The sequence below is a fragment of the Oenanthe melanoleuca genome, chromosome 3, assembly GCF_029582105.1.
Source record: "Oenanthe melanoleuca isolate GR-GAL-2019-014 chromosome 3, OMel1.0, whole genome shotgun sequence".
NCBI classification, from domain to species: domain Eukaryota; kingdom Metazoa; phylum Chordata; class Aves; order Passeriformes; family Muscicapidae; genus Oenanthe; species Oenanthe melanoleuca.
The window spans coordinates 60,795,318-60,811,021 of NC_079336.1; the positions used below are offsets into that span (position 1 = coordinate 60,795,318).

The 15,704-nt window shown below is 40.4% G+C and overlaps 1 protein-coding gene across 7 annotated transcripts in view; it reads left to right on the forward strand.

Annotated features, from left to right (window-relative positions):
• Positions 1-15,704, forward strand: part of NHSL1 (NHS like 1) — a 174,663-nt gene that overhangs the window by 128,191 nt on the left and 30,768 nt on the right. For all 7 annotated transcript variants that reach the window (XM_056488660.1, XM_056488661.1, XM_056488663.1 and 4 more), the window contains exon 3: positions 13,457-13,584. In XM_056488660.1, the coding sequence (XP_056344635.1) occupies positions 13,457-13,584 (128 nt within the window). The remainder of the gene's footprint in view (positions 1-13,456; positions 13,585-15,704) is intronic.

Sequence of the window (15,704 nt, forward strand, 5' to 3'; positions counted from 1 at the left end):
CAAAATAATTCAAGCAAAGTATTTCTATCAAGGTATTTTCACCCACCTAATAGTAACCAGATGGGAATCCTGGCTAGCTTTTAAAACAGTCAGTGCAAGGGCAAACTGTTTGTTCTGGTACAATTTTATCAGCAAATTCGTTACAGTGTGGGTCTAATAAAATAAAATCTAGTGAAATAAATAAGAAGCTGTGTGTTATTTAGAATAAATTTTTAAGTACCACTTAAGAAGCAGAAAGTATTACTACAGAAAGTATTAAGTATTACTGCTTAAATTGGTTTAAGAATAAAAAGTTAGAGATACTAAAATAAATAGTATCTAATGTGTCTTGAGAGAAGTAAGTAGACCATATGCTGATCTCTGCATACTTTTTCAGGACGCAGTGTTATCTTTAGAGGAGGAAAAGATCTTCATTTATTTTTGTGCAGTTGATTTTTTCACTTTGTATATTATATATTGGTATGTCTCCTGCTTATCAGCACTGTGGAAATGGGTGCAGTATGTGACAGTAGATGTTGCTTAGGGAGATATTTTAGGTTTTTACCTATGAACTAGGCTTTTATCCTTTTGAAATTAAGGAGAAATACTGTGCTTTTCCTTTATGAAGCTACTTTCAAGTATGAGTGGTGAGATCTTGCATTTAATAACTGAGGCAAAGCTATTTATCCTTTAGGCATGCAGGTGCTCTGCTGCCCTCTGAAGTTTTAAAAAGCAATATTGTCCAATAATCTGAATTAGAAAATTAAGCAGCTGGAACCTGGAAAGTTTGTGATGCATAGTCTGTCTGTTCTTGAGAACTGAAGTTGTTTTAAGTAACTTGTATTAAAATTTAAAGTTATTATTGACTAAAACCAGTGGCTTGATATATTAAACATAGGCTGTGTTACTTCATTTTAAATGAAAGGTCTCAGTGGCTTAATAGGATGGCTAGGGAAGAAGAGTAACTTCAGCTGCACTTCACAGTCATAGTACCATTGCAGTTTGATTTAAGTGTTTAGAAAATTTTGCAGTTGTGTTGTGGTGATAGATACAGTATTTCTTCTTAGTGTTTTGTTTGCACTGGATAAAGTAGACCTTCCTTTTCTTTGGGGAAGGAGCCAGGACCTCGGACTGCCTGCTGAAGCAGATGGAGTGACATGTGCCATGCAAGATGCAGTTTGTGCCATGCAAGATGCATGTTTTCTTACCCTCAAGGCCAAGCTGCTCTGGCTCACCTTTCCCAAAAGCCTGTCCTGTATGGCCTCTTCCTAATGTTTTCATGGTAATTTCATAAAAGGTGTTTCCCAAAACACAGATGTTCAGATAAAAACAAACCAGTATTAACCACTGAGGAGTCCTGACGTGACTCTGTGCTTTGTGTCACTGTTGTGTCCTAGGAAGTCATGCAAACAGGAGATGAAGACGACAGATGGGAAGGAAGAGCTGAGGCTCTGCATGGGGCCATGATCCTCAAATCAGTCCTGTTCCCTTGCTTTGTGCCTCTGCTCCAAGGCTGAATGACTACTAGACTTTGCTAGTCTTATGTTGCTAATGTCTGCTGGGTGTCTGGACTGAGTCTGATTTGGGCAGTAGCAGAGCTGTGAATTTGACGTTGTTCAGAGTGACATTGTTTCTTAAGGCAGGCTGTCATCTGTGCTGAAAGGCCCAGTGCCACATACTGCAGTGTTTCCTGCAGGGTTCTTGGTCCATGAGGCCAAGAGGTTCAGTGGGTGTTCAGCCAGAATTAAGAGGGTAGCACTGTAAAACAGCTCCCATCCCTGACAGTGCATTGACAGACCTGGCTGCTTGCATGGTCCTATTTGAAGAACAATATCTGAGGAAGTCTCTGAGGCACAGCGGTCTTCAGCTGGGAGCACAGATAGAACAGCTGTAGTACGTAGCAGTGACACAAATATTTAGCAGTAAAAGTAAATCGAGACTAATCCTCATTTTGTGAAGTGTGTTATGCTCTAAAAAATTGAGAATCAATAAGGCATGAAGCATGAAGATGTTGAGGAAACAGAGCACTGTTATAAGTGTTGCTTTGCTTAACTGCTTGGGCTGTATCCTAAGTGTGCGTGTTTACCTTCTGAGCAGGTTTGAAATATTAACACTGTGTTACAGGTGGAGTTCCAGTGTCCTAAAAGGAAAGCCTAAAGTTTGGTCTGGAATGCATTGGCTTCGGATACTCTTTCAAGCTATGATGAAGTGAAGGAAGAGAAAAAAAGATTTCTCACCATGTGCCTGAATTCTTTTTTGAATTATTCTAAATTCTCCCTCAAATGTGGATATATGTCAGTTGCAGTGATGGGTACCAGAGCAGAGCATAGTGGAATTTCCTAGGGGCACTTGTCTTCTAGTTGCTGCAATTAGCAATGCTGAGCACTTGAGATTAAAAAAAAAAAAAAAAAAAAAAAAAAAAAGTAGGGGGAGTGCAGTCCCCACTGTTATGTGATGTCATTTTTTCATGAGTTGGGAGATGACAGATATAAAGCGCAGGGATTGAATATCTGCATTAATGTTAAAGGTCAAACACAGCCAGACTGAAATGATACCAGACTGTTAGGAGATATCCAGCTCCTGAAGAGTGTTGTGGACACTCTCTGCACTGTTGAAGTTGCAGGTGAGGAGCAGTGTCTTGTCACACACTGCTGATCACTGCCCAGACTGGTTGTCCTTTCCAGCAGATAACGATGTGTTGGATATTTACTGAGGAAGGTGGTGCTGTAAATAGTGAGGACACACGCTGACTTTCATACCCCTTTTCAGTCTATAACTGCTGAAACTTCCTGCACAACTGCCTGTACTTTGTGCCCTCCCCCCAGGGTAATTGTGTTGATTCAAGCTACGTACATAATATAGGGCTCGTTGTTCCAATGTCTGCGATGATTCATTTATTATCTCATCTTCAGAAGAGCTGGATTTGGCTGACTCTAGCTTCTGTTTAGCTTTGTTGGCCAAATTCAAGGAATGTATTTAAGCAGCAGTGATTGAAACACTTGATTTGTTTTCCAGAAGACATCTGGTTAGCATTGTCAAATAAAACAGGATTTAAGTAGTTAGTCATAAAGCCTCTATTATGTCTTGCTACAAGACCCTCCAGACAGGTATGTGTTTAGCCTTTGTTTTTTCAGTGCATCTGCCAGATCACTGTTCAGATGAGCAATATTAGGGTCAGACCTACTAGTTGATAATCCTGCTGAGAAGATTATGGACTTAAAATAATCTTATGTTTCATTAAAGAGCTGCAAAATAGGGAGAAACCACTTCATATTGATAATAGCTCTGGTTCATGTTCAGAGAGATGTCAAAATGTGAACTCCCTACCAACTGGAAACCTTAATGAAGTAAAAGGCCATTAAAGGCTAGGAATAGACCATATGTTCCTGGAAAGGCCTTGGAGCTATAAAATCAAAAAATAGAAATCAACTTATTTTTCATTATTTTAGTTTCAATTGTCAGGTAACTTTCAGAGCTTCTGCTAAAGTATCCTGCTTTTTTTGCTGTTACTGAATTTTTTCACTGTACATCTGTTGATGGTTTTGGCCAAGTTCCATACTTCACTGCCCTTTCTAATAAGGAATTTCAAAAAGCAAATACTCAAATGAAACAAAACAGAATTTGACCAAGAGGCTACACTGCATGTGTTTGAGAGCTGGTCTTGTGCTGCAAAATTGAGCGGCTTGGAAACATCTAGGTTGCCTATTTTTAGGTTTTGTTTATATAATGCAGTGCTGAGTGTAAAAACATAGAGTCGTTATATGTAGATTGATTGCATGATACACATGAGCAGTGAAAGCAATTCCAGTGAAAGCATTTAAAGAAGATAGAATTTGTTTCAAAATAATACTGGGTTTTTTTCTTAAACTAGATGAAAGTGTTTTTTTAGGAACCTGTACCTGAAGGATTATTGAACCTGTTTCAGATCCATGCCTTCAGTAGAAAGAATACAGTGAAACTATTAGCTGTCTGTACCATTGTTATTTAAGTGCTAGGTAAAGTAACTTCCATCACGAGGAATATTGAACTTTCAGTTTATTTCCTTTTTGCTTTTTTTCCCCCTTACTCTCTTAGATTTAGGATATTATGTGCTTGTTGGCAGCATTTGAGAAAGCTTTACATTTAAAATATCCTAGGAGAAAAAACAACGAAAAATCCCTTTGTATTTTTCATTAGCTGTGTTCAGTTGTCTGAGAAACAACAAATATCCATAAAAAGTGCTAGAGAAAAAAATCAGGGAATATTATTTTAATGCAAGCATCAAAGATAGAAAAGGAGGCAAGCACACTGTTACACTTAAGACATCTTGTCACCACTAAACGCAGTCGTATAAGGCACTTGCAGAAATTTAAATTAACTTGAGACAAACAGTGATAATTATTTTGAGCACTCCCTGGTGACAGCTTGTTAACAAATATAATTTGTCATGGCTGTTGCATTTTGGTGCCATTAGAAAGGTTTTTTGTATCGCTAAATCATGCAGATCACCTGGGGAATTAAAGGTTGGTATTAAATGTATTTGTTTTTTAAAAGATCCAAGAAAAGAAGAGAATGATCAACATGTTTGCATTTACTTGACCCTGTTAACGGCGTTTTGACGTTTAAGAGTTCCTTTTAATTTGGATCCTTCTTAAACACTTGCATCTGATATAGACCCTTGAAAATAAATCTGTGGGATTGCTTTCCTTTAGTGTTGCACTTCCATGCCCCATGCTTGTGCTGCTTTAAGTGTCTGCACAGCTGAGCTTGAAGCTGCTTGGAATGGTGGGCTTCCCAGCCAGACTGGCCTCCAGTTACCATGGCAGAACAACATTTGTGTGTGGGGGGAAATAGACCTAACGTAAATACATTTATTCACTTTCAGTAAGGCTTTTTTGAAGTACCCATGCAACATACTTCTGTGTCATGGTCCAGCAGCCCTGTGTTAGGATTACCTTGATCCCCTTGGAGCCCAAGATATCTTTGTTTCTAGGTAACTCTGGACAGCATCTGTCCTTAAAAGCTGCCTGTGTGGCTGGGTGTGGCTACTTAGTCATGAGAGAGAATAGCCAAATAGCCTTTTTCAGAGTCTACCTTCAAGTAGACTTTTGGACCTTTCAGGTACTTACTCATCAAGTAAGACAGTTTTGAAGCAAACAACTGTGTTTGGTGTTTTTTTTTTTTTGTTTGTTTGTTTTTTTTGTTTTGTTTTGTTTTGTTTTGTTTTGTTTTTTGTTGATTTGTTGTTGTTGTTGTTTTTGTTTTGTTTTTTTGTTTTGCTGCTTGCCACTTTAAATGGTGCTTATGGACTACATTGGTACCTGTGTTCACTGTTTCCGGGCTTGTCTTGGGCTTTTCTGTATGTCCTGATAAAAGATACTGAAATATCAGTATAAAACTGCATTTTGGGGCAAGGGATGAGAATAATAAGGAAGGTGGCAGGATTGACAAGGGCTGGTACTAGCCAAAGCATTTAGATTGAGCTGTTGAGGAGTTTTTTCAGCTGGGTGGCAACAGTACTCCATCTGTTGAAATTCCTGACCCGTTTAACTGGGAGTCTGAACAAAATGGTGCACTGAGTATATCACAGCTGTAGTTCATGAACTTGCTTTGCAGTCAGCATTGGTTACAGTTCAGTTGTTAACCAAGTGCATCATTGCTATGGCTTTACAACATATTTTAAAGCTTTGATATAGAAGCAGTCTCTGTGATAGTCAAGTTCTACAGATGATATGGGGATTTATATATTTAAAGAAAATGGGACATGATCCAAGCTGAGTGAATTTTTGGGAGGAATGTAAAGTGGTAGAGGCAAGCTGTCTGCTCCATATTTAGATCCAGGGACAAAAATAGGTGCTGTGTTGGAGTTAAATTGAGCTATGTTTTTTTGAAGTCATATTTAACTTGAGATATTTGTAAGAAACAAGATTGCCTTTGTACAGCTGAGCTTTTATATAGCCTGTCTCATCTACACACAGAGAACTGTGCATTCTTAACCCCAGTTTACAAATGAGGGAACCATAAAGGGGCACAGAGTGAAAGGCAGCAATTTCAGTTAGATTTACTGACCAAAGAAACCTTTGAACTAGGGTGTCTGTTTTAATTATGGTCCCAGCCGTAATCATTCTCAACAAGCTCTTTATCTTGAAAAGTTACCTCCCTGAAATTCCCCAGTTAACTGCGTAGTGGAGTGTTACTTTGGTTTTATCCACAGTGCTGTGAGCAAGCAGAGAGGCAGCCATGCCCTTTGAAGAGGTCCTGGTTTGGTGCTCAGAGTGTGTTTTGGTACTTGGCACCAGACCATATGACAGTCCCAAGCTAAGCACAGCTCTGGCTGTTACAGCTGACAGTCTATTGCTTAGTGTTCTGAATACACCATTAGGAAGATGGAGATTTAGCCTGTGCTCACCTCGCCTGTAAGGAACTTAAATTTGTATCTAAATGAAAAATACTTTTAACTTGTAAGAAAAGCACGTCATCTGTAGAAGCAAAGATGTTGATATCCCTGTTAGGGTCTCTTGCCCCTCATGAGAAGGACCTGCAGTACTGGAACCAGTGACGGCCATTACTGGTGTGGTGATGATGAGAGTTAAGGCATCTCAAGTTCTCCCTTAGTTGGATCTATCCTGAGATGTCTTTCTGTATGTTCATATGGTGCAGGTAGTGCGTACCTACCTGTTTGGACTCTGAATTTAGGAGGTACATATGTGAAATTTAGATCATGCCCTGCCTGTCTGCAGGATGTAAGTCTTTGATGGGATCTTAGCACAACATGATTTGCTTGGATGCAGCAATGCCGGCTCAGAAATCCAGGTCTTCGACACCCACGCCTGTCTGTCACAAGCCCACAAGATCTTAGTTGTCTCAACTCAACTGGAAAAACAAATTCAAAGTCTCTATCAAGTAAATTAAAATTATATGCAGTTACTTACCAGTGGTGAAAGTAATTTCTTCTAAAACCAAAAGCAGTGATACTTTGATTTTTAAAGGCAGTGTCACCTCTAAAGTAAGAGGTAATTTTAAACAGTTTGCATTTACAAGACAAATGTGTACTATACTACAGTCTGTCTGTTTTAGGTGAAATTTTGAAAAGCTACTTATAAGACAGTGTTTGTAGTTGTGACTTAGGGGAGGAACGTGGTTTGGGGATATTTACAGAAGTTAACTGCGATGTTTGAAGACTGAAAATAAAAAAAAAATCTGACTCTGGGGAGTAAAGTGGTTTTCCAGTGATATGTGCAGTGAATGGATAAATGTGTTTTAGTATACTAGTCAGCAGATTTATTTCTGTAGTTGACAGTTTAGCTGACTTGAGCAGTTAATAGCCTCTCTGTAGTAAGAAAAAGAAAAAAAAAAAAATAGAAAAATACAAGTTACAACATGAAAGGCTCTGCCAAGAAGTCATCCAGACTTCAGCTGAGATACTTTTTCAAGCATGCAGATGAAGCTGTCAGCTTGTCCCTTCTTGCTGACAAGGGGACAGCCAAGAGAGGGTATAAAAGTAAGTGATGTGTGTGCTGGTCTTTCCCCTTTCACCTCTGTACCTGGAAGTTTTTGCTTGGGCAGCTCTGCCAAGTGGCCAGTGCATCTGCTCCTGGTTTGACTTACATTTTCTCTTTGGATTCCAGCAATTAGTTCCAAGTCCTGCTCTTGCATACAGGACAAATTCAGATGTTTCCAGGATATGACTTTACTGTCTTTTCATTGTTTAATTCATTCAGTGGGATGGTAGTTATTCCAAGCTAATGGGAGCTATTTAGATGTCTGAATAACTTTGATGCCAAGTTTCTAAGTTTAGACTGGTCAATATCATGGTAGTTTAATTCTTTAACCGGTGCCTTTGCTGGTTTCTAATAAATATTTAGAAAAGTAGATTTTAATTTTGTAATATTAGACTCTTCAGTATATGCCTATGAGAGTGTGCCTGAATGTGTACACATGGAGGTAGACAGCTACAGAGCTTAAGGCCTGATCCTGCAGCAGTCTTGTGAGCAGTGTTTGCTTACAGGAGTAATCTGAGTAATCTCATTAAGGCTAATTTAGTGAGTGATGGGTGCACTTTCAGGCCTGAGACGTGAAGGACTGGTCCAGGGTGTTGGCATAAAGCTGTGGCTGGCTCTGTGTTCTTGCTGGGGCTTTGCCTTAGGGAGAGGTCTCAGGCTCAGATGGGCTCTAGCCCTGGAAACCAGCACTTGGAGGTTTTCTCCCTGCAGAGAGGTGTATATCGGGCAATCTAATACTGACAGGCAAAATAATTGTTTTATGAGGAAGCTTGTTAAAAATAACACTCTTGCACAGTTCATTTACAGTAAGAATAAAGTAAAGCACAACTGAAAATAACTGAATCCACATCCCTCTGACCAGTTCTGCTTCTCACAGGGTAATGCTATTTCCTTCATATAAACTTCAAGATACAGCAGTGGGTTTCACAGGTAGGAAGCTCAACAGGTACAAAACATTAGCAAAGTCAGTTCAGGAGAGGAAAAGAGTGGGTGCATCCGGTCCCCTCCCAGCACACCCAGCCTTCCATCTGTCGTGGCACGGTGCGGCGTGCAGGTCTGACAAGGTAAACGTTAATCCTGCTTTATCATGGTAATTCCATATCAGACGAATTACTGAGGTATCAGTGCTGTGCCTTCTGTTCACTCCTGTGATTTGTGGCCCAAATTATCATGGGACAATATGGTTTCAATTGTTAGAAAAGCAGCAAATTATCTCTGTGTTTGACACTTGTTACTGTGTGTTACTGACTTGTATTTCATACAAGTTCCTTGTATGAAATAGAGGGATCTGGGCTGAGAGGCCTCAGAGGTATTTTCATACACTTGGCTTGACAGTCTGTCACAAAGGCCACAAGCTTTTATATGGAGAGGTTGAGTTATTCACAACAGTGCTGAATTCAGTGCCTGTGGCTCAAAACTCTAGTGCAGAATTGCACATGGCTGGTTGAGCCTTTGCTCCCAGTCTGCTGCAGCAGGTACCTGCCTGTTCACCGGCTTATCAGGAGAGGAGAGAGCAGAGATGGGTGATGCACAGGACATATCCCCAGCACGCTTCTGTCTGATGCCAAGGTTTAGCAAAGGCTGCAATATTGCAATCCTGAGCAAAAATATATGAGTGTCTGGGCATATAGCAGAGACTTGATTGTATTGGGCACTGACAGCTTTAACACATTTGCTTTGGTTGTGTCTCCCGAAGCCTGTTGTAATAACTGTGGAAATGATGAGGGGGCCCTTAAAAGGGCTTTGACTGCACTTTCTTCACGCTTAACTAAAACCACCCTGAACAGCAAAACACAAGGAAAAATTTCAGGAAAAATTTCATTTGTTAAGAAGGGTTTCACTTGTACCATGGAAGTAAAATATAATATAATCTAATGACAGTCATTTTAATGTAGTGTTTCTAATACAGAGGAGATTCTGAAATGTAATATATCACTATTTTAGAAGGAAAACAAGAACTAATCTAATCTAGCCAGAAAAGCACTTGCAGGGTGGCAGGAGGTGGCAGGCAATGTTCCTGTGCACTTAGCCCCAGAAGCAGGAGATAAAGGAGAGGTAGCTTCAGACTTTTGAGTTGTGGCACTGCCTCATGCAGCCACCAATTGCAATTGCCAAGGCAGTAACACTTTCCTGATTTTTCTGGAATTAATGTTTGTGTGAGCAAAATTGGTTCATCTGGGGCATAATCATACTGTTGAACATTTCAGATCAGATTCACGTGAAAATTACGACTTCAAGTTTGTCTGCAGCATGTGCTACAGATTTGACTGGCAAGTGGATCCTCAGGAGCGGGTGTTTGTGTCCTGGGGTTCGACCTGGCAGTTCTTTGGCAGAAATATGGAAACTCTGTGCACAGTTTTGTATGTTGTATAGTGTGGGAAATGGCAGCCAAGAGTGTGTATGTCCCTATTCAGCTGGTGCTAATGTACTGTCATTCTTTAAAATAGAGATTTTTAATAACTGGAACTGGATGGATCCTTCTGTTACCTTGTCAGCTTCAGCACAGACATCTCTGAAATAACATGCATAACTGTAAGAACTTTTTCACTTAGTGTATAGTGTTCTTCTCTGTTTGGGGCTGTCAGACTAGCACGAAGTCCCTAGTGTTCCCAAAGTGCTCCTCTGGGAAGAAGGGAGTCTTTCCAAAAGTAAGTATGTGGAGTATTTCCTAGAGTAAGTATCTCTAGCTTCTTCACTGTTACGTTTTTTACAAAAGTAATACCCCTATATCTGAAAAATATGAACCTGATGGCTTACAGAAGACCGTGTGCTGCTCTAATATGAGTAAGGAGATGGAGAGAAGGAGCCTCCAGCTAGAACAGTTTTTAAACAGCAGTTTCCACACTTGGTTTGGCAGCAACAGCCCCTTCAATCAGTGCAATGTTTGACCTTGTGTTGTGCTTATAGGCAACATGAAGTGAAAGATACCTGCCTAAGGCCTCTGAGGAGGTTTGTTCGCCTTGGGTGCCATCCGCAGTGTGTTTCCTGCTGTGCTGCGATATGTACAGTTACAATACATATATAGAACAGCTGTTCTTGGGGACAAACCACCTTTTTCTTGGTTTCACCAGTTTTTGGCAATTTTGGCTTCATCAGCAATGTTGCTGTAGTAACTTCTGAAGTTACATGGATTTTGTGTTGTGAACAGTGGGAGATTGTGAGTTTGGTAAGCTGGCAGATTGGTATTGACTGTCCTCTTGAACTTGTGGTGGACTTGAGACCTTCAGCATTGATTTTCTTAAGTTTTTTGAGCTTTTCTGGGCTTTATGAGGTGCACTATTCATCATCTTCACCTTCTTGGGTAGGAAAATAAATAAGGTCAAACAGTTAATGTCAGAACCTTCATGGTCACGCTCCAGAAGAGCCTGTTGCCTCTGGAAGAGTCCCATGACAACTGTGACTCCATGGGAAGCCCACACTGGAGCAGGCTCCTGGGAATCTATGGATAGAGAAGCACAAGCAAGAGCAGATCTGCTGGCAGGACTTCTGACCCTGTGGGGAACCCATGCTGAAGCAGATGTTCCTGAGGGACTGCACCTATGGGAGAACCACTGCTGGAGCAGTTTGTGAGGAATTGTAGCGCCTGGGAAGGGCTCACATCGAAGAGTTTTTAGAGGAGTGTCTCCCATGGAAGAAACTCCACACTGACGCAGGGGGATGACCTCCCTGAGGAGGAAGTAGCAGTGGGAACAACATGAACTGACTATAACCCCATCTCCTTGCACTGCTGAGTGGGAAGAGTTAGAGAACTGGGAATAAAGTGAAGCCTGGGAATGAGGGGAGGAGTGGGTGGAGTGTGTTTTTTAGGATTTGCTTTACTTCTCATTATCATTCACTTATATTTTGATCGGTAATAAATTCAATTAAGTCCCTTAAATCAAGACTGTTTTCTTGTGGTTTTAGCTGGTGAGTGATCTCACCCTGTCCTTTTCTTAGCTCATGAGCCTTTTGTTATATCTTCACTCTCCTGTCCAGCTCTCTTCAGAGGATGAGAGTGGTAGAGCAGCTTTGTAGGGCATCTGGCATATAGCCCAGGTCAAACCACAGGTTTTTTTTGGGGGAGTGTGCCATGATATCTGATGTTGCAGAGCCACAGGAGTGGCCAGCAAAGACCCTAAGCGCAGGTGCAAAATGGGAGGAAAAATAACTGCATTCTTATGCACCCTTTAGGTTGTATTCATGTTTATTTGCTGTGATTAATAATTCCTCTGAAGGTAAAAGTTGCAGTGTCTAAATTGACAACTTAGCATGTTAACCTATACTACAAGTTGATACAAGTCGTTGGGCTGTTTTGTTCTGCCACAGTCCACTTTCCTCATTTATTTGTAGCTCAAACCAACAGATAACCCACCAGAGTGCACACATCTGTGAGTGTTACATGCTGGATCTGGCTGGATACAGTACCAAATTTGGAACGGTGGTGGAGGAATTTGCTTTGCTGTGGTTGCTGACAGTCATTTTTCACCCCCCTCCTGAAGTACAACAACAGTTTGCCAGATGTGCACAATGTCAGCATGCTCACGCATGTGGAACGCGTAAACAGGGTTACCAGCCCTCTGTTCCTGAGACACAGCCATTGATTTGGATCTCAAAACCCACACTGACACTGTTGGTCCTTGAATTGAGAGAGAAGGAAAGGTTGCTGCCATACTGCCCTTTTTGACACCATAGGGATACATAGGCACGGATGTGTGTCTGGCATTGATGGAAATGGCTGCTTGTCAGAGTGTATGCTTGCCTCCTCAGTGTTCATGTGCAGATACAGGGGAGTCCTTACTGATTAAATCCTCACAGATCTGTGCTTGCTGTAGGTCAGTTAACGTGTCATCACAAGTCCTCCACACCTCAGTCTCAGAAGCATCTTGGCATAATAGAGGACATATATGCTGGAGTTGCACATTGTAACTCCACCTAATCATTTGCTAGGCAAAACCTTGCCCTTGGTACAAGCATTGCATCTTTCCTATTTTAAGGAGTATTTAGAAGATAGGCAGACAGATTATATAATCACAGAAAGACATTCTCTGCCGAGTGATAATAAAAGCACTTTGTGTTGTGATAATGCCTGCGTACTGTGTAGAAGTTTCAGTTCTTTAAATGGAAATACACCAAATACTTAATTTTCTTCTTGCTTTCATCATCTTTCAGCAGATTCAGATATCTGTCTTTGGAAATGTAAAGCTAACTGGTCTGATGAGTTTGGTTGCCGCATCTTGAACATTTAATTTTTCCTTATGCTCTGGCGTCTGTTATTCTTTAGCACAATCACACTGAATATCAATTAGGAGGCAGGAAGATGATTGTGGAAAACTTGGTGAGGGGGATGCAATGCTAACTGGAATTTTGGCTATTGTGAGTAGGGATGCATGTCTGCTCTGAGTTCTTTCTGAACTTTAGAAACTGTAGTATTAAACTATGTGTGCTCTGCAGCAACACAAGATTTTGAGATCCCTGTGGTTTGCATTCCTCTCTCCAAAATCACATTAAATGGTCTCTTCCACAGACAGGAAGACAAGACAAGTGGTCAGAGCCAAAGTTATTTAGCAGATGGTGCTTGAGTAGTGAGCAACATCATCATCATTTCAAGTGTAAGGCATATAATAGATGTGTACCGGCCTGGCAGATGAGACCCCTGGAGTTACTCGCATGCATCCGTCTCCCATCCTGCAAGATGCTGCCATCTGTCAAGACACCGAGCCAGGCCTCACTTAAATAAATAAAGAAATCGATTTCCCCCTTCTTTCCAAGGCACTTGCCATTGCCTGGGTTAATACGCTATGTGTGGGCTTACGTATGTCACACATGTGAGGGAGGAGGAATTACAGATACAGAAATGAGGAATTCGCCCTTGGGTTCTGTCACTTGGGGCAGCAGACAATGTTAATGCAGGGTAAACGTTTTCAGAAGAACATTCAGTACTTAAGTGCCGTTGGACAGGCATAAACAGTGATGGCTCTTGCCATGATTTCATCTCCTGTTTCTCTTTCTCTCGGCAGAGTGTGACAAGCTGCGGCGGGATGGCTACCGGAGCTCGCAGTATTACTCTCAGGGCCCCACCTTCTCCTCGTCCTCCAGTGCAATCTGTGGCAGTTACCAGGATGATTATGAAGAAATTGAACAAAAGGTAATGGTGGGGGGCAAAGTATCAGAAAAAATACTTGCCTGTTGCAGTTTAATTGCCTGCCATAACACTGTTCAGATAAGGCAGGATTTTTAAAGGATCACAAAGATGGTTATTTCTTTGAATTGCATTACCCATAGTTCATCTGACTTTCATGGTCTCTTAAAACTCCAGTTCTACCCATGCAGTGATATAAAGTTCCCTCTGGCATGTTCAGAGTGTGAAAGCAGGAAAGGGTTTGGTAATGTTCTGTAGGAAAGACTCCAGCAGGGGTAGCTGCTAAGTGTTTACCTTCAAGTAGCAGGAAGAGCTATTCAGCAGCCATCAGCTTCCTTGGATTGTAACTTGGATAGGTGCACACTTTGAATTGCTAATACAGGCAGTTACTCAGTTTGATAGGAGCTTTGTTCTAATCCATCACAGCTGTTTGGTAAAGGCATTCAGAAAATGAAGATTATCCACTAAGTTGGGTTTATTGCCTTTCTTTCAGTTTATTTCATGATTTTCCTGCTTATATTCCCACATCTCAACTCCCAGTGTGCTTAGCTTAGAGTCTAGAAATAAATTAGGAGAAGAAACAGTTGATCACAAGTTTTAAGAAAGTTATAAAGCCATATTGCTTTGTACATCAATTTATATAGATTTCAATTACAGAATTGGTAAGTTGTGTTACTGTTCTGAAAAAGAAAAATTCCTCTCTCTTGTCTTTATCCTGTTGTGTCTGTGGACTCTGAAGAAAAAGCTGACTGCAGTGTAGTGGTTTAGGATGTTACTGCTTGGATGGATGGCATGATCACTGGAGTGTGCCTGTCTAAAGCTGAAATTCCAGAGCTCCTGGCATTTTCAAGATAGATATTCTGGAATACTTTGCCAAAAACAGTTCTTGCTTCCAGCATGGGAGGATGTCCTTGATTGTAACAAGTTTAATTTCTTTGAATTGTTACTAAACCATATGTCCCTCTGTAGTATGGACCTTATAACTCTTATCAGCAAAATATGCAGACAGTGAGAATGCACTTTAAAGAGTACAGTGTTTTCAGTTTTATCCTCCGTGGGTTTTAGTCACACAATAGAAGGTGTTGTGGAATATGTAGAGTCTCTTGTCCAGGTGGTGATTGCATTTTATCTGTGTATTGGCAGGGAATGTTAGAGCATCTTGTTTAGCTGTGTGTGGTATGTACTGGCGGTGAGCCGAGAATGTAAAGCACATTCATACTGTGGAATGCATTATAATGGTAATTTGCAAAACCTTGCTGAAACCAATGGAATTAGGATTTCCACTGGGGAAAATATTAGTACCTTGTTTGTTGCTATTAATGTACTGCACATAAATGTGTACATATATGTCATCGACTTGCCCTGGCCAGTGCTGTGCAGCATATAACCATCTGCACATGTAAAACTAATGTAACATTTAAAAAATATAAATACACTTTTCTTTAAACAATTTGCATAAAAGTATGTAAGCATGGGTGAGGATTCTTGGAGACTAAGAACTGTCATCCTTTCTTGGTTAAGGGTTTTTTGAGTGTTAACATAATGCGTTACTAACAATTTCTGTGCATTCTAGAGAAAATTAATGCAACTAAGTATGCTTTAAATATAGGACAGCACTTCCATTTCAAATTGGAATAGGTTTCTTTAAATATTATAGCTGAAAGAATGATTCAGAGCTGTGGAGAAAGATAGCTGCCAAACTGACAGTCTTGGCTGTTACTGATTATCTCAGAACCTTAGCCTTAACCCTGCCCCTCTTATTTCCAGCTCACAAAGACATAAATTTCTTGTAAACTGTAATACGATTCTCCATTCATATTGTATAACTTTATTTTGTGGAATTTTTTGACCAGTATCTCTGTTTAATTGGTACTTTTAAAAAAATGCTATAAATGTTTAATCTTTCTTTAAATTAATATTTACCACAACAGATTTCTGAACTTGAATTATTATCCTACTGGTAAAGAGCCAAGTAATTCTAATAAGTCTTATGCCTTGAGGGAATCATATTTCAGCTGTCAGGAGAGTTCTTCAGTAAGAGTGTGGAACTGGGGTCACCAAAAATCCTGTGATTCAAAACGTGAACTCCTTACCACTAAATGAAAGCCTTATAGCTTTGTTGTCTA